General features: G+C 49.0%; 1 protein-coding gene across 3 annotated transcripts in view; it reads right to left on the bottom strand.

Moving 5' to 3' along the window:
- DAAM2 (dishevelled associated activator of morphogenesis 2) overlaps positions 1-19,088 on the bottom strand; it is a 113,346-nt gene that overhangs the window by 21,671 nt on the left and 72,587 nt on the right. For all 3 annotated transcript variants that reach the window (XM_082638189.1, XM_082638190.1, XM_082638191.1), the window contains exons 3-13: positions 18,501-18,590; positions 15,109-15,183; positions 14,576-14,670; positions 11,494-11,827; positions 10,183-10,293; positions 8,881-8,984; positions 7,370-7,436; positions 6,207-6,324; positions 4,083-4,212; positions 490-548; positions 164-348 (exon numbers count right to left, since the gene is read on the bottom strand). In XM_082638189.1, coding sequence (XP_082494315.1) covers positions 164-348; positions 490-548; positions 4,083-4,212; positions 6,207-6,324; positions 7,370-7,436; positions 8,881-8,984; positions 10,183-10,293; positions 11,494-11,827; positions 14,576-14,670; positions 15,109-15,183; positions 18,501-18,590 — 1,368 coding nt within the window. The remainder of the gene's footprint in view (positions 1-163; positions 349-489; positions 549-4,082; positions 4,213-6,206; positions 6,325-7,369; positions 7,437-8,880; positions 8,985-10,182; positions 10,294-11,493; positions 11,828-14,575; positions 14,671-15,108; positions 15,184-18,500; positions 18,591-19,088) is intronic.

Below are 19,088 nucleotides of genomic sequence, written 5' to 3'. Positions count from 1 at the left end.
GTTTTTGTCTAACACAGGTGTCAACCTTGCAGCCTCAAGGGTCCCCTCTATCCTGGTCTGAGGTCTCCTCCATGCTGGGGTCCTCACCTCCTCCCCACGCCTGATCTTCCCCCCACTCTTCCCCTCAGCTCAACTATGTCAAAGCAGAGGAGGGGCCACGTACTGAGATTTCACTGAGTTGGGCCACCAGCTCTGCCACTTGTCCCCGAGCCTGGCGCAGCTCCTGGGATTCTCGGGCCAGCTTGTCCTTCATCTTGTTCAGTGTCCGCATCATCTCTTCCCTCTCCAATGTCTTGGTCTCGCATTCCCGCTCCTTCCTCTCCAGCCTGCTCACCAGCTCCGCATGTTCTGGAGGAAGGGATGGAGGAAGGACAGGAGGGGAAATGGGAAGAGACGATGTGAATGCATGTGTGTCCTTCTCCAAAGGAGGAAATGGGGTCCTGGGCAGGGGAGGGGTGGGGAGCAGGGAGCGGGTTTGGAGCCTCTCACCTTTCCGGAACTTCTCCGCTTGGTCTCGCCACTGTTTCACTTCATTCTCGTTGATGAGCCTGGTGGGGAGTGAAGGGTCTCTTGACTGTTTGCTCACAGCTTCCCAGAAGACATGGCATCTTCCAGTTCCCCACATTGGTACCCTGATCTCCAATCTGTCCAGCCACATCAAGGAGGCTAGGATTTTGACTCTCCAGATGTCTCTCCAGGTCCCATCCCTGACAAGTTCTCATGACCTGTCTCTCCATGGTCTGAGAAAGCTGAAAGGACCCTTAGAGTCCAACCCCTCTGGGACAGAGTTGAAGCTCCTAAGACCAGAAAAGGAGATGACCACTAACTCGTGGTAAAGCCAGGACTAAATCCCAGGCTTCCCTTAGTTGTACAATGATTTGTACCCCTTTGTAAAAATAGGTTCTCGCATCTGAGAGAGATCAAAACATTGGCCTTACCATGGTCCAGACTTCCAATGACCAATGTGTGAGGGCGAGAGAAATCACCCACCCCAGTAACACAGAGTTAAGTGGGTAGAGGGTAAAGAGGGGATGTGTCTAAATCATAGGAAGCCCCTTCATTCTTGTCAAACTCTCATTACAAGCGGTGAAAATGACAAGCGGTGACCCAGACATCAAGGTATAAGAGAGGTGAAATTCCAAGGTGAGATCTCAATAATCATTTCTTTTGTAAATCTGAAAACACAGAGAAGTTAGATCCATGACTCTTGGCCTCCTCAACCAGGTCAAGGATATAAAGAGGGAGTGAAGTATGATGGGGGAAATAATTTGCAAATAGTTTTTTTTTTTTTTTTTTTTTTTTTGCGGTACGCAGGCCTCTCACTATTGTGGCCTCTCCCGTTGCAGAGCACAGGCTCCGGTCGCGCAGGCTCAGCGGCCATGGCTCACGGGCCTAGCCGCTCCGCGGCATGTGGGATCTTCCCAGACCGGGGCACGAACCCGTGTCCCCTGCATCGGCAGGCGGACTCTCAACCACTGCGCCACCAGGGAAGCCCGCGAATAGATTTCTTTGGAGAGAGCCATTGTCATCCTCTCTGGAGGGGGGCGGTGGTGGGGGGGTCCTCCTTCAGCACCATCTAGTGAAGTGACTTCTTTGTGCCCACCCAGAGGGTCTGATCCATGTTCCCTGACACTGGGAGGGAGGCATGGTGGACTGGGGCTAGGCAGGTCCAGAGGGTAGGCGGAGACCCGTGACACTCCAAGAATTTGTTAGTATGAGAGATTGCATGAGGGTTTCTCATGAGCCAGAGAGCATCGTGGAGGAATTAGGCTGAAGCTATTTTAAGTCTCATCCAAAAAGTCCATCTGGACACTTCAACAGTGTACATCTACGTGTATTGTATTGCCAGTGAATCAGGACCTGATGGAAGGGATGGTGCCAAGCAGGCCTGGAGGAAAAAAAGAAAAACATGTGTCTCCAGTGACCAGGGTTTTGTAGCGAAAGGCACCCAGCAAGGAACTTCTGAATACATGTCATATCTTTATCCATGTGCCAAGCCCAGAGGGCAGGAAGTCTATTTATTAAGTTACCTGATCAAGTAGGGCCTTTTCCCTTTCTCCTTCCTGCCCCCATGTTGCCTCTGGTGGGGGTCAGAAAATGGTTAGCTAGAGGAAAGGGGGGTGGGGTAGAAGGGGCTAGAAGAGAAACAGAACACAGAAAAAGAAGCCAACCATCACACACACACACACACACACTCTCTCTCTCTCTCTCTCTCTCTCTCTCTCTCTCTCTCTCTCTCTCTCTCACTCTCTCACTCTCTCTCTCACTCTCTTCCCACTACAGCTTCCAGCCCCAGTCCAGGGAGGAGAGAGATTCAAGGCTAAATCCAATCTAGAATACTGATTCACGTCTGAGACTAGCCCCTCTACTTGCAGATTTGAGGCTATGTTGGCAGCTGAAAGTGAGCTGAGGACTCCCATTGTCCAAGAAGCAGCAAAAACTTCATTGCACCTGAGGAGCTGTCATGCTCTGGCAGAGGAAAAGCTTCCCCACTAAGTAATGTAAAGAATTAGTAAAAGATAAAAATAAAGCTGCCTTCACTATTTACAATAGCCAAGACATGAAAGCAACCTAAATGTCCATCGACAGAGGAATGGATAAAGAAGATGTGGCACATATACAATGGACTATTACTCTGCCATAGAAAAGAGTGAAATAATGGCATTTGCAGCAACATGCATGGACCTAGAGATTATCATACTAAGTGAAGTCAGACAGAGACGAATATCGTATGATTTCACTTATATGTGGAATCTAAAAAAATGATACAAATGAACTTACTTACAAAACAGAAACAGACTCGAAGACTTCAAAAACAAACTTATGGTTACCAAAAGGGAAGGGGGGGGGCGAGATAAATTAGGAGTTTGGGATTAACGTACACACTACTATATATAAAATAATCAGCAAGGACCTACTGTGTAGCACAGGGAACTCAATATTCTGTAATAATCTATATGGGAAATATGAATCTGAAAAAGAATGGATATATGTATATGTATAACTGAATCACTTTGCTGTACACCTGAAACTAACACACCATTGTAAATCAACTATACTCCAATATAAAATAAAAATTAAATTTAAAAAACTTCAAAAAATAAATAAGGCTTTTGATTACTTTCCTAGTTGTACTTGTCCAACATACCAGTTAGGATTTTGACTACACCAACACCCAGCTATTTGTGCAAATGAAAACAGTAGCATGAATAGTTCAGAAATCATTTTCTCCTTGGCTTTGCAATGCAGCACAATGAATCCTTGAGAGCCAGTTCACCTCCTTAAGGGCAACTGATTTAGGCTTATACTGAAAGTAAAAGTTTAAAATTAAAAATCAGTGTGCTAACATGAGGCCTGATCATTAGCTGACATGACTTTAAACTCATTTCTTGGTGTTTCTCTACACCCAGGGTCAGTCAAAGATGGTAAGTCAGAGACCTTAGGCTCTGACATCGTTTTCCAACAGCCTCATAATTAAATTGTCATGCTCTATTTTCAGTGGTTGGCAGACCTTCTCTAAAGAGCCAGAGTAACTATTTTAGGTTTTATATAGTATGTACAGTCTCTGTCATATATTCTTGTGTTTGTTTTTAACAACTCTTTTAAAATGTAAAACTATTCTTGGCTCGTGGACCATACCAAACAAGCTGGAGGGCGGGGGTTAGCCTGTAGCCATAGTTTGCTGACTCTTCCTCCGTGTTAATACGTGTAATCCCCCCTCAATCCACTGAATGCAGTGGATCATAGCGAGTTGCGTACACCCCCTTTAAACCTGTGCTATCCAATACGGTGGTCGCCAGCCATGTCATGTGACTACTTGAATTTAATGAAAATTAAATAAAGTGTAAAACTCAGTTCCTCAGTCACACTAGCCACACCTCAAGGGCTCAGCAGCCACATTTGGACAGTGCACGTATGGAACATTTCCATTATCTCGGGGAGTTCTGTTGGATGATCTTGCTCAAGGCCCATTGGAGGTGTCTGGGCTGGAGAGAGGGAGCCGAGGTTTCTCTGGTGAGACCCCAAGTAGGAGAGGGATGGGGAAGGAAGAGGAAGACAGGTGAGGGATGGCCACTGCTCACATGTTGACGATGTTCTTGACGTTGAAGTTCTCCAAAGGAGCCAGGTCAGGATCCATACCCCTCTCATCCTGGAGGACAATCTGCTGGAGGATGCGGTCCAGGAGCTGCCACTGCTGGAAGTTCCGCTTGTCTGAGGGATGACAGGCATTGTACGTATCTTTACTGAGCCCTGGGACCCCCTAGGGCCCTGCCCTAGAGTCACTCCCTGGGGCCAGGCTGGGGAGGTGAGTTCCTCCCCTCCCTTGACAAGCTACCCGTCTGCTGCAACACAACTGCTGATAATGAAGACTCATAAATCCTATCATTTCTTGCTGATCTGCAACTGACCTTTTATGAATGTATCAACCCTCTAGATATATTTCTCTCTTCCCTGAAATGCTTTCTGGCCGTCTTCTTCCCTGCTGGTACCCTGAGTATCCTATGCCTGGGGAATGCAAATTGCTTTTTTACAATTATCTTAAAAAGGCACATTTAAGAAAGTAAATCTGCTCCATACATTACACGCTGAATAATGAAGTCTCCAGGGAAAATGTTTTTGAAAGAAAAGGTTTTAGGATTATCAATGCTATTGTCCTACAGAGGAAGATGAATGGAAACTCATTACAGGTGCACACTGAGAGGGGGTCAGAATGGGCTGAAGAAGTGGCTGTGGAATCCTGGCAGATTTCGTGGTGAAGGTGACCCTGAACTGTGAAGGCAAAGGCATCGTGTGTTGCACCTGCACAGGGCCCCACGGGCATCCCCTCTAATCGTAGTCTGGCTGGACATGGACTTTCTTTTCATGGGATGGCCACAAGCTCCTCTTCCTTGGTTCTTGATCCAAGTACTCTGTTTCTACTGACCACCAAGGGGAGGTCAAGCAGCACAATCCTGGCCTCAAGGCAAACCATAATGCCCACAAAGTGGAAGGTCACATCTGCACAGCCCCATTTTGAGGCAGAACAGAGGGACCCATTCACAATGCCCCTGGAGCACTAAACACAGGAAGTCATGCGAGCAGAAGTCCGATTCCCCACGCCTTCCATGAAGACTTTCTAGACTGAGTTTTGGAGAGCTGGCAGCTTCCTGGTCCAGGTCACTGTGTCTCTCCTCTTTCCATCACTCCACTGACACATGCACTGCAAAGTGGTCTTCGTTTTCCATTTACCTTTCAACCAGGAACACAGGGTAAAGCCCGTGTTCACAGAAGTAGAATGTGTTTCATCTAAAGCCCTGACCCCAAAGAAACAAAATGCCTTCATAGGTACAGACTCACTGACCTCAGGTTCATTCACTGTAAATTGGAGATAATAACACACACTCCCTTAAGCCATTCTGAGGTATAGCGACACTATCTTAATAGACCTCCCATCACACCCAGCCCAGAGTTGGTGACAATAAATCGTAGTTATCACCACCACCTCAATTACCAACACCAACATCATCACCACTAAAGAGAATCTGTCTAGGCCGACCATTATGGTGGGCCATGCCAGTTTCCAAATATTCTATTTTATGAAGAGTTTAAATACCAAATGGTGCAGTTATAGCTCATTTCAAATTGCATGCTAGCGTGGCTATTAGTCATTATGTATAATTTATTCAGTTACTGGGCACACCTGGATCCTAAGAGCTTAGCATCTGCTTCTATAGATACTGACATTTGGTATTTGTAAAGTGAGTCAGGAACAAGGGTGGTAGGAAGGGAGCCAGCAAGGGCTAGATAGAGGAGTTGATAAAATCTAAAAAAAAAAAAAAAAAAGAAAAGCCATGCTCCTCCCACAGCTGTGTGGCTCCCCGCAAGCACAGAACTCCTTTTTGGAGCGCCCTGAGAAGAATGATCACAACCCTGCCACGAGCTGGCAGTCAGAGCTGTTGGACCCTTCAGGGATCAGGCTCCCGCTTGCGGGACCAGGATGTTGGCATTGCTCAGGGCTGAGTCCCCTGCTCCTCTGCTGGGGGACAGTGCAAGTCCTGACCCCCAGGAGGAAGGGAAGAGCATGGGCCTGAGTCCTATGGCCTGGCCTCCTGGGAACTCGGGTGCAGGGGGGGACATGGGGAGACTTCCCAACCCCGGGAGCTTCTGACACCTTGCCTCCAGCTTCCCTGGGCCAGGGGCTCAGGCCGGCTGAGGGAGCTACTCACAGGGCATCTGCAGGCAGTGGTGCAGGACAGACAGCAGGCAGGGGTAGGCCTCTGTGTGCTTCAGCTTCTTGTGGATCAGCTCAAACATCTGGGAAGCACTCTTCGTGTCGATGTGGACCTGAGGGTTGGAGGGCACAGTGAATGGGGAGAGGGGAGGGGAAGGCAGCAGAGGAAGAGAATGGGGAGGGAGAAGACCCTGCTTTCATCCACTGAGCCCCGTCCCACAGCAGCATTCCTTTCCTGCCTCTGGTCCAGCCTTAAAAAAGAGACGGGCAGAGAAAAGGAGGAGAGAGCCGTGCTAATTATATCAACCAGGGTTTCCCAACCTCGGTACCGCTGGCATCTTGGACTGGATGATGCTTTGTTGTGGGAGGCTGTCCTATTCATTGTGGGCTGCTCAGCAGCATCCTGGCCCTATATCTACCAGACATCAGGGGCATCCTCCTCACACCTGTTGTGACAGCTAAGCATGTCTCTAAACATTGCAGGTGTCCCCGAGGGAAGTAAAATCTCCCTTGGTTGAGAACTACTGATTCAAACTAAGGGAAGGAAGCAGGGGCCTGGATGATTCCAGGAGCACATGGCATAGGTTCACGGGTGCAAATTCCAGACCGACTCTGTCGTCGTGTGACAACAGCAAGCTGCTTGCCCTTTGCTACCATCAGTTTCCTTCTCTTTAAATTCAGGGCTTTTTTTTAGAATATAAAGGGATGGTGCTTGGCTACTGAAGCACCACCCCAAAGGAGGTCTCCATGTGGATAGGGATTTAATAACACAATATTTAAGCAGCAGACGTGTGGATTTTCAGGGTTACCAAGGCTAAAATGGGAATGATGTCGTTTGCTAAGCATGATCAGGTTAGTGATGGGGAAAGGTATCTCGGGAAATTACTGGAAGACACAGAGAAAGTCATCCCAGGGGAGGCATTTGAGAGTAACCATGTGTAAGAATGGTCTCTCTCTTTCCTTTGGGGGTTGCGGTGGGAGATGCTCTCCCCGGTTAGGGTCTGCTGGTGAGGCCTGGCAGAGCCACCATACTGCCAGGGCTCCAGAAGCAGGACCTGGCCGTGCAGGCACCCACCAGGGAACCTGGCCAACACCGGACCTACCACAGCATGGCATCTGGGACCCCCTGCAGTCTCCCCATCCTTGCAGGCACCTCACCATGTCAAACCTCCTGGCTAGCTCCAGGTCATCCTCGTTCCGGACCATCTCGAAGAAGTCCAAATGCCTAGACAGGACAGGGGGATAGAGGGAGTAGACATCACTGCCAGGCCAGCCCTGGGTGAGGGTTATAGCCCTTCCAAGCCCCCCACTGACTCAATCTGAAGGCTTCATTCAGGTGAGGCCAAGGCAAAGCCAGAAAGAAGCCAGCTGCCTGTATGTCAACACTCTCCTCCTTTACAGAATCCCATGCCCATCCCTCGGGGAGGCCAACCGAGGGTCCTATCACCTTCCACTGGGCTTTCACAAGTTCGGAACTCCTGACATTTGGGGCTGGGTCATCCCTGGCTTTGGGAGGTGGGTGTGTGAGTTCCAAGATGCGTACCAGCATCCCTGACCTCTACCCACCAGATGCCAGCACAATCCCCCACTTTGTGACGACCACAAAATGTCTCCAGGAGCTGCCAGATGTCCCCGGGCACCTGCAGTCAGGGACCACTGCCCCACATCTACCTTCCCCAGTGTTCTTTTTTTTTTTATTGGAGTATAAATGCTTTACGATGTTGTGTTCGTTTCTGCTGTACAACAAAGTGACTCAGCTATATATATATATACCCCCTCCCACTTGGACCTCCCTCCCTCCTGGACCTCCCTCCCTCCCCGCCCCCCATCCCACCCATCTAGGTCACCACAGAGCACCGAGCTGAGCTCCCTGTGCTATACAGCAGGTTCCCACTAGCTCTCTATTTTACACATGATAGTGCATATATGTCAAATCCAATCTCCCAATTTGTCTCACCCTCCCCTTCCTCCCCTGTGCCCGCATGTCCGTTCTCTATGTCTGGCATCTCTATTCCTGCCCTGCAAACAGTACTGTCCCGTGTCCCCACTCAAAGCCAATCTCTCATCCTCTACCCCATCCACTCCTCCACGCCACCACAAAAGGACCCATTCTCTCTCCCTTAAGACCTAACGTAATAAAATAGCCTGTGCAAGTGGGGTGGAACCAGAGAGGCTCACTAGTGATGCACAGGAGCTTCATTGTGCCCTTTGGTCAGCAAAGGCCTTGATGGCTTGCTTGCACCTTGGCGGAGAGCATTTCTTGGCTGAGCAGCGGGGCGCTGCGGGACGTTTAACATTCCTGGCTCACTACAACCAATGCCAGTAGTACCCCCCACCGGCCAGTTTGAAAACCAAAGAACACCCCTACATGGTTCCAAGTTCCCCCCAGTGGGCAGTACTGCCACAGTGGAAGACTACTGGGTCCACCTGCCTATAACATCAGAGATCAGACAGGAGGTCAGCAAAGAGGACAGGTAGGGGCATAGGTGATGTGGGGCAAGAAGGCGGGGGAGCTGTCCACCTCCCGCCCCCCAGAGCTGCTTCTGAATCGATGCTGGGTGCGGCAGGTGGTCTCCAGGGGAACAGAAACCTCTACAGGAGTCCTGACCATCCCCCACCGAGGCGTTGTCGCCGTAGGTTTGCATGGGGATGGGTGACTTGGGCCTTACTTGTCCAGGATGGCATTCTCGTGCTGCCGGAGTTTGTCAATCACAGGCTGTATCCCCAGCATCAGGAACTCGTACCGTAGGTGAAGACGGAACTCCAGATTATCCTGGGGGTCACCAAGGGAGGACCAGACTCACGGGCTGGTCTCGATTTCCACAGGAGTCCCCAGTGGCCCCCTCACTGCCACTCCAGTCCCACCACATCCCCTACAGCAAACTCATCAGAACTGCTTCGAGTCCCAGAGTTGCAAGAAAGGGTGGGAGGAGACATCCTCTGACCTTGTTATTTACTCCCTTTAGCTCTCCTGCCTCACTTCCTTTAAGTCCTTCACCAGTCTTCTCTAAGTTTGTGGCCTCAAAGAGCAGTGTTGAAGAGTGATACAGAGCACACACTTTGGAACCAGACATTTCTTGGTTCCAATCCCTGCTCTGTCACTTACTGGTTTTGTGACTTTTGCAAAAGTCTTAGTTTCCTCATCGGTTAAATGGGCATGATATTACTTACCTACAGGAATGGTATTCATAAGAACTGCTTGATGAGGTATGGTTAGCAACTAACCAGAACAGATGTCAGCATAAATAGCTAGTACTGACTCAGGTGACATCAGCGTCTTAGGGACAGGTAATTCCCCCAATCCACCCCACCTAACTCAGGTCATCAGGACGGGACGCAAAAAAAAAAAAAAGTATGCTGGCAGAAAAGAGGGAAAAGCAGAGATCATTCAATTGTCCCTTTGGACCTTCAACAAGCTGACCTTGACTGGGGCATCTGATTGCCTTAGAATTTGGGGAGTTCACCTGCTCTTCAAGTTCTTCTTCGACTGTTGCTATTTTTAAGGTCTGGGAATCCCCTTCTGACCCCAAAAGAAGGAAAATCAAAAGTCACACCTCCTAACAGAAGGTGCTAGAAGAGCATGATCAGCCACCCCAGAAATCAGTCCAGAAGCAGGTCTTTAGAAAGCTCTAGAAAGAAGGGCCAACACTTGCCCTCCTCCCATAAATGATCCCCCACCATCCTAAACAATCATCAGCCAGACAAGCTTGGGGTTTGTCCATGACACACATAATGCATGAGGCGACCTAGGCAGGAAGCTCCCCAGGAACTGCTCATGACAGAGAGGTTTATGACAAGCTGTTCTTTCTTGGCCCCAAGTGAAGGAGGCAAGAGGTGATACAGATAATCTGAGGACAATGATGGTAGTGTCAGCCACACTGACCCTCTGCCATTCCCCAGGTAGCACTCACGCCCTCCTCCCCGGGTCCGGAAAGTCAGGGCCCAGCAAGGGCACAGAGAAGATGTCTCACCTCTCCAGCGCCGGCATTGAGGACAGCGTTGATAAAGGACATGATGGCTGTTTTCAGATTCACTTCATCTCGGTACCGGCCTAGACTTCGGTCCAGCTCATTCAGCAGTGTCTGGATGGAAAGGCAGGATGGAAAAAGAGAGGAGGGCTCAGGATCCTATGAGTCCAGCCTCTGTACCTTTGCTCCTGCCATTCCAATCGCCCAGAATGCCCCTTCTGTTCTCTCTCCCCAGTGTATCCAACTCATCTTGGACCTTCCCTAAAGCTCACCTTTTCCAGGAAGCATCCTTTGCCTGTCTGCATCTCAGCCCCAGTCCTACCTTATTCTCCTATCCACTCAGCCTTGGGGACTTGCTTTATTTTGCTGGGTGATGCTGAAAAGATGCTTTAGCACTTTACAGCTGTTTACAGCTCCTCAGCCCTCCATATCTATGGGTCCCATATGTGCAGATTCAACCAATGCCAGGTTGAAAATACATGTGTTTTTTAAATTTCAGAAAGTTCCAAAAAGCAAAATTTGAATTTGCTGAACACCAGTAACTGTTTACATAGTATTTATATGGTACTTACAGTTATTTACAGAGCATTTACATTATATTGGGTCCTATAAGTAATCCACAGATGATTTAAAGTATACAGAAGGATGTGCATAGGTTATACGCAAATACTACACTATTTTACATAAGACATTTAAGTATCCACAGATTTTGGTATCCACGAGGGTCCTGGGACCAATCCCCCGAGGATACCGAGAGTAACTGTATTCCCTGCCCAGCTCCTTGATAGTATGGGCATTACCTTTTACCTCCTTTGCATCTTCTGCAAAGGGTCAGGGGTCACTTTCTGAAGAGTAGGTGCTTTAAAATGTTTGATGACAGAATAAACATATAGTCTATAGTGGTGGATAAACCATAATGTTTGTGATAACAGTTCACATCTATTAAGACTTAGTACCAAGACACTTATACTTACTGTCTATCTCTTTACCTGGAGCAGGTCAGGGAGAAGAAAAGAGAATAGCATGGCCTGAGTTCCCAGGACTTGTCCCAGTGTCCCTATAGTAGGCACTGGCCCAGGCACTGGGCTTAAAATCTCCATTCCAGCAATGGCATTCGATTCAATATTTCTTGACTGAGCCCCTTTATGAGCCAGGTGCTGGGCTCAGAGATACTGAGCCACAAAAATGAAGCAGACCAATATTCCATGTCTCAAGGAACCCACGGTCTAGTGAGGAGTCAATTTTCCCAGCCAAACCGCCCCTCTCTTAAGGCTCCTCAGCTCTTTTTATATAAGCCCTCCCCCAGCCCCGCACCTGGAAGCGCGTCCGCTCGGCTGCGTACACCTGGTAGTGTAGCATGGCCTGCAGCACCTTCTTGTGGCCGCCAGGCACCAGGCACACGGCGCCCAGGATCTCCAGCACGGCCACCTTGGTCTTGCTGTTCTCCGTGCGCAGGCTCTGTGCGATGGTGCTGATGGCCTCGGGCTGTGCCAGCACGTGTGCCCGCCCCTGGGAGTTGTTCATCAGAGCTTTGATGCAGCCGATGAGGGAGGTGTGGATGCGGCTTTCACAGGTGGCGTGGTCCATGCTCCGGAGGAAGTTCAGCAGACAGGTCAAGCCCTCCAGCTCGATGAAGCGGGTCACAAACCTGCCCAGACCAGAGCCATCAGCAAAACAGGTATCCTGCAGTTGCATATTATTCTGTATGCATTTTGCAAACAGCTACCCCCTTACCTGGGTACCGCTGTGTCCCACTGACAGTAGCCACTTGGTTCACTTGTAAAGTTTATCTAAAGCGCTAAAAACCTATCACCTCACAAGACTCAGATCTTATTTGCATTTTAAATACCATGCATTTGCACGTTGTTGGCTGTGGGTTACACAGCTATGAAGGTGTATATGTGAAACAGATGATCATGATAATTATTAGGATAATTATCGCGGCTGTTAAACCTGAAGACTCATCACCAACCACGATGGGAATTAAGAGAATTACAGTCAGACAACAAGGAGGACTTGCAGACATGGGAGCCATCAGAGTCACTGCAACAAGGGATCAAGGCTGGGGAAGGCACTCTTCAAGGGATCCCTAAGAAAACATCTGAGTTATCTTGAATGCTAGCAAAAAACATTAAAAACCCTTTAGTTCAGGGGTTCTTAACCTGGAATCTGTGTTCCCCTAAGGGGTCTATGGCTAACATTCAGGGGTCCATGAACTCGGATGGGAAAAGAAAATTACACTTTTATTTTTGGTAACCTCTACCTGAAATTTAGCATTTCCTTCAGTGATGAATGTAGGCAATAAACTATAGTGGCATTAGCAGAATCTGTGACTTTGTCACACAAAGAAATCACAGCTTTTTTCATCTCTAATTACAGTTGTTATAGGTATCTCAAAATATCATTTCTACTCATCAGGGCTTCAAAATTATGGTGGTTGCTAGTTCTTATTATTTAAGGCATAAAGAAGTACATTTATTGCTATCTCACAAATGTTTAAAACTTGGTAACTTTCAATTTAATTGGTTCATTTTTAACTTTATCTATTTTACTATTTAACAACATCACTCTGATAAGCAGTCAGTAGGTTTCATCTGGGTGGCAAAGTCATCCATGGCACACACACACATACATACACACACACATACATATACACACACACACACACAGAGGCTTAAAACCCTTGATTCAGTAGAACAATAATTAATGATCTGAGGAAATGTCATAAATGAAGGTGAGGAAAGCACTACATATAATTAGTACATTTGATCCCCAGTGCATTTGTATTTCTACAGGATTAAAGAAATACACCTAGAAAAATAGAATGTACTCTTAAATTGTTAAAAATAGGTATTATTTATTTTCTATTTTACACTTTTATGTATTCCACAAAATTTCCACCATGACTGTGTGTGACTTTTGTAATCAGAATTTTATTATGGGAAAAAAAAATAAATGGAAGTGGGAGATGAACCCGGCAACCTCCCCTCAGCCCTTCTACTTCCTGACTTCCTCATCCTTCCTGCATCCCCTGCCCATACCAGGCCCCCACCCCACCCCGCCTGAGCAACAAGCAGGGATTAGGGGGCTCCCGTTCTTCTTGAGGCTATTTCCAGGCTCCTGGGTCAACCTAGACCACACACGTGCACGCGTGCACACGCGCACACACACACACACACACGAAGATCATTGTGCTGGTAACAACTGGAGCTCTAGAGAAAGAAAAGAAAAAGGACTGGGGCTTCCCTGGTGGCGCAGTGGTTGGGAGTCCGCCTGCCGATGCAGGGGACACGGGTTCTATCCCTGGTCCGGGAGGATCCCACATGCCGCAGAGCGGCTGGGCCCGTGAGCCATGGCCGCTGAGCCTGCGCGTCCGGAGCCTGTGCTCCGCAAGGGGAGAGGCCACAACAGTGAGAGGCCCGCGAACCACCCCCCTCAAAAAAGAAGAAGGCCTGATTGTGGTGTTTGACAATTTCTATGGTATAAATACCGCCAGAATAGCTGATTTCAAAGTATCAGTGTGTGTCATTGAACATGGAGCTGGGAAGAGATGCACCATTTACGTATTCCCACCAGGCACACACAGTGGGTATAAACTCACTGAGCACATGTAACAGTAAAGAGCATACATAACAGTAAAATGTAGTCAAATCATCAGGTAATTAAGGAGTGTAAGTTTCAAGTACTTAATTACCTTTGTTTTTGATAGCATTTATTTAATCATGAGTTGATGTAATTTACATTTTCATCATAGCTATGTTTAACAACCAGCTTGCAAAACTGCTGAAAATTTTGAGAGCTGGCTCCCACAAGCCAGAATGAGTTGCCAGACACAAGAGGGGCCTGTGGCTCTCTTGGGCCCTTTCACAATGTGGCCTGGGACGTGGGGAGAGGCTCTTTTCAGCCCTTGAGACACCCATCCCCCGCTTCCTTGCCTGCTCCCACGCTAGATGGAGAAATGTCATCCAGAGACACCACATCGCCCCCTAGTGGCTGGAGTATTTCTCACCCACACTCACCCCTCTGGCGCGGGGCCCCTCATGTGCACAGCTCTTTCTTGTGTACCTGTCCGTATGCCCACCCCCCACCCCCATCCTGTTCTGTTTTCCCAATAAAACAAGCACCTGCCTTCAGTTTCTCTTCAGGATCTGAGGTTGATCTCATCTTCCCGTGTTCATCTCCCCTCCCCAACATGCCCAATCTCTGGCAGCATCCCAGCCAGAGGGGCAGTGGGAGCCAGGATGTGAAAGGAGGTAAAGTGAGCTCTAGGGGATGCTGGAGAGTGGAGTTGGCCAAGGGGACTGGGATGGGAGCCGAGCTCTGCGTGAAGCTTCGGGAAAATGAGGGGACCGCTGGGTGAGGGGCCGTGGAAGGAAGTGAGGGAAGGCGACATCACCTCATGGGCTGTGTCCGGAGGGCCGTCTTCAGGTCTTCCACGACTTGGTTCCTCATCTCCGTCTCCTCCTCATCAAACGCGTACAGACTCTGCATCTGAGGTCGGAGAAGGGGGCAGAGGTCACGCTGGGCTGCCTGTCTCCCAGCTCCCTGCCACTCCCAGCCCGAGGGTGACCCAAGGGCTGCCCTCGCCTCAGGAATGCTGAGGCCTCAGTGAACGGTTTACTAAGACAGAGTGACAGACTCTGAGAAGAGCCATTCCCAGGCTTCACTTTCCTCATCTGTAAAATGGGGAGAATGATCAGCTCAGACTATTTCCCAAGGCTGTGTGATATATACATAATAAATGTTTCAATGGTTTGGGGGGCTCTAAAGTCACACAGGGGAGGGAGGGATCAGGATAAAATCTTGAGAATAACTGAAAAGCTGCTGAACCCCAGAGAGGGTGGGCTGTGGGGTGCAGGGGAAGATGATGACCACTCTCCCCAAAGCCTTTCCAGGCAGGGCCCGGGGCAGGACAGGGGCGAGGCTCACCGCGGCCATGGAGTTGATGCGGTCGATGTAATAGTCAGGCCAGCTGGTCGCCAGCTTGTTGGGATCCTCCTGCTCCTGGAACAAGATGAAGGACTGGATGGACACCCCCGGCAAGACAGGCCCACAGTCTGAGATCCTGAGCTTCGTCCCAGGTCAGCATTCAGATTCATCTCCTAGCCCAGCCTAGATGGGGTGACTTTGAGGAAGTTACAAAATCTCCCCAGGCTTCCATTTCTTCCTTGGCAAAAGGCAGATCGTGGACATCAAACCTCAGGACCAGCCAGTGACATGAGCAGAAACCATGCAGGTGTATACACTTTCAAACAATATATACAATTAAAAATAAATTCTTTTTTTTCCCTGTTATATTTGTTCTGACTCTATTTAATAAAATTCAATTTTAAGTCTGTTGAATCTAATGAAAATGTGTGCTTATATTTTGTACATCTCCTTTTTCAAATTTTATTTTTTTCTGATAATATCATTCTCATTGTATTTTACAAAAGTATTTGTCGGTGACAGTTTGGACCTTTAAAAACTTGGTCTTTCTCTCAGACAGTTTGGGAAGCACTGATTGACATAGAGCATTTGGTGCAGCGCCTGGCACATAGTAGGTACTCAGTAAACTGTAACTTTAAAAAAGGAGGGAAAGAGACATTCCCAAGGCCCTGGGTTTGGAAAGAGGAAGGGTCTGTGCAGCTAGGAGGTAGAGCCCAGATGAGACCTGGCCCTCAGGCCCCAAGAGAAAGCCTCAAGTCCTCCCCAAGTGTGGGCAGGAATGAGGGGAACTGGACAAGAATTGATGCTGACCGAAAATCCAGTCCTCTCCTCTGGCCAGTGGGTCTGCTTCTGGGCATTACACACACCCTCCTCCTTCCTGTCCCTGTCCCTGTTTCATTTGGATGTTCCCCCTCATCTGCTTTCTGCCAATTTCCTGCTTTCAAATTAGCATGAACATTTACCTCCTCCAGAACCTTCCTGTTGAATCACCTGCCTGCCAACCGGCCTGGACTTTGCCCTGCATCCCTCAGCCTCAACCACTCTGGCTTCATGATTTTGTTTCTTAAAATCCAAATTTTACATCAGTGAGAAACCTGCCTTGATCGGGTCTTTGTGACTTCACGTGGATATATATGACCGAAGTCCCCAAATTCTAGCTTCTGCCTTAGAGAGGAGATCACAGAACATAAACGAACGTATCATGAAACACATCCTTTCCTGCCTTCACTGGCTCCCCGTTTAGCCACTTCATATGCCTTTAATGAGCACCTACTACGTGCCAATCATTGCACTGAACCCTGAAAGTACTGAACAAAAAGTCATCCACGTAGTAGTCTGTCTTGTGCCAGAGGCAGGGTGACCAGTGCTCTACGTCCATTTGTGGGCCATGGAAACCCAGGGTGGGGGACATCTAACACAGAAGGCTCATGCGGGAGCTAGGGTAGGGGGTCTGAGAGGACTGGGCTGAGTTACTCAAGATTACTGAAGCTAAGAAAGGGGGAGGGTGTTAGAGACAAGAGGAAGTCCCATGTGGAAAGAGAGGAGGGTGTGAAAGTGTGTGGGGAGATGACACACAACTTGGTTTGGAAGGTGGCGAGAGATGTCCTTACATTTTAGTGCATTTTTTACTTTAGCTGCACAAGGGATCAACGTCAGGGACCTCCAGAGTAAATCAGTTTGGAAAGTGGAGAACCATGAGGTAGGATGAGTTACTCCTGACATTAATTTTCTCCTCCCTCCCTCCCTCCCTTCCATGACTTGAGCTTTTGAAAGACCTGCTTTCCTCACAATGAGATTCCTAAACACAGAGCACAGTATTCTGCAGGTGCTTAATACACATGGAGTTTACTAGACAGTGGCTTGCAGTGCATGCAGGTTCTCAGACTCTGGCAGGCCTGCATTCCAGCATCGTTGCAGCACTTGCCATGACTGGCTGGTGACTTCGCGTGAAGGCCTCTCTAGGCCTTCCTGGCCTCCTATGTAGAATGAAAGACTAGATTGGGTTGCTCCTGGGTTCCTTCCAACTCTAGAATAGTGACCAATTTTATGAGCTCGGTCTGGCCCAGTATGGAGCCCGGGATGGAACAAATATCCTGAGTGAGAAGAGTTATAAAAGAGCCAGGAATGGGCTTTAAGGAGCACGAAGGAGAAACAGCCCCAAACCATCCCAGACCTGCCCGTCTTCTCCCAGGAGGGAGACTTCTGAGCCTCAGGTGCAGGAAGAGCCAGGTCCTAGCTCCCAAACACCTATACACTCTTGAGGTCAAGCGAACAAGCTGCAAGCCTGAGAAACGAGAGGGTGGAGGGGTGGGGAGGAAGGTGGGCCAAGGAAAGAAAAATAGAGTAAAAGAAACAGGCTCAAATACAAAGGAGGCAAGAGAGACGTAGAGAGAAAGAGATGAAGGAAAGAGACATAGAGATGGAGGAAGAAAGCACAGCCACTGGGAAAGCAGAGGGGAGGAGATAAAACCCAATTAAGACCTGACTGCGGCCCGGCACATCCTTCTAGGGAGGATCACAATCAGGGCACTGACATCTTTTTTTTTTTTTTTTTTTGCGGTACGCGGGCCTCTCACTGTTGTGGCCTCTTCAGTTGCGGAGCACAGGCTCTGGACGCGCAGGCTCAGCGGCCATGGCTCATGGGCCTAGCCGCTCCACGGCATGTGGGATCTTCCCGGACCGGGGCACGAACCCGTGTCCCCTGCATCGGCAGGCGGACTCTCAACCACTGCACCACCAGGAAAACCCAGGGGACTGACATCTTTTAATGAAGGAAAGGGAGGAAAGGGTGGGGAGAGTGGAGACCAGTGTGTGTCCCTGATGTGCATGCTGCCCTGGGACAGGGCCACAGCCTGGGATGGGGCAGGGGGGGGCGCTAAAGGTCCAGAAGAGACCACTCACTTCCCCCAAATGGAGTTCTTCCAACAGAGCTACCCCCAGGTATGGCCCAGGGCGCACACCCTCCCCGCATACGCACAGGCACAAGAAAGGAATCTAGAGGTTTTTTTGGCCGCGCAGCTTGTGGGATCTTAGTTCTCTACCAGGGATCGAACCCGGGCCCACGGCAGTGAAAGCACAGAGTCCTAACCACTGGACCACCAGGGAATTCCCTAGACCTGTTATCGTAGAGCTCCCTTACCCAGCACCAACTCCTGGAACCCAGTGGGCACCTGCTTACAGGATTTCTGAAAACCAGAATCCTATGTCCCTGAGTGTAAGCTCCGTGACAGCAGGGATTGTTTTTGTCCTGATTTATTCGCTGTCACTCCTCCAACACCTAGAACAGGACAGGTGTACAATAAATACTGGTTAAATGAATGAGCAAGCATGGAGGCAAGGGCTGCCCGTGCTGTGGACCCTGAGGGACAGCAGAAGGGAATCAGAGAGGGCACCTTCTTCTTGCTGCAGTAGATCTGCCATTTCTTCTCAGGTGGCAGTGCAAACACAGCCTCCCGGTTTTTGTCGGTGAGGTCCAATTCATCCTGCAAAGACAACAAGAAATACGTCTGAAACCCAGACATGGTTGACCTTCGAATATTCAGCCCTACAGGAAATTACAGTTCCCTCAAATCCCCTTAAAGCCCTCAGCCTGCTGTCTTCCTCCAAAGAGCATCAAAGATATGACAGGGCAATTCTTTTTCTAGAAGTTCAGCCCCATCCTCCCATCTCCTTGCAGCAAGCCCTTGAGCTTCTATCCAAGCATCTTTCACTTCCTGTCCCCGTCCCTGGCTCCTCCTGTCCAGGCCCCCTGTTCCCTGCCCATCTCCCGCATTGCTTTGCTAGCCCCTAGTCCTCTTGCCTGGAGTTTCCTGTCTTCCTTCCTTGTCCTTCTTAAGCTTGTCAACACCATAAATCAAGGCTTGACAAAGAAAGAAATCAGTCTACTGATCCAGTTTTTGCCCTCACCCTTCAAGTCTCTGTGCCTTTCGAGTGTCTCCCCCAGAAATTCTCTGGTTCCCCCAACCTCAGCATGGGTCCCA

The sequence above is a fragment of the Mesoplodon mirus genome (assembly GCF_964341445.2).
Source record: "Mesoplodon mirus genome assembly, chromosome: 12".
Taxonomy (NCBI): Eukaryota; Metazoa; Chordata; class Mammalia; order Artiodactyla; family Ziphiidae; genus Mesoplodon; species Mesoplodon mirus.
The sequence above is the reverse complement of the archived record's forward strand: the minus strand, read 5'-3'. Positions and strand labels throughout refer to the sequence as shown.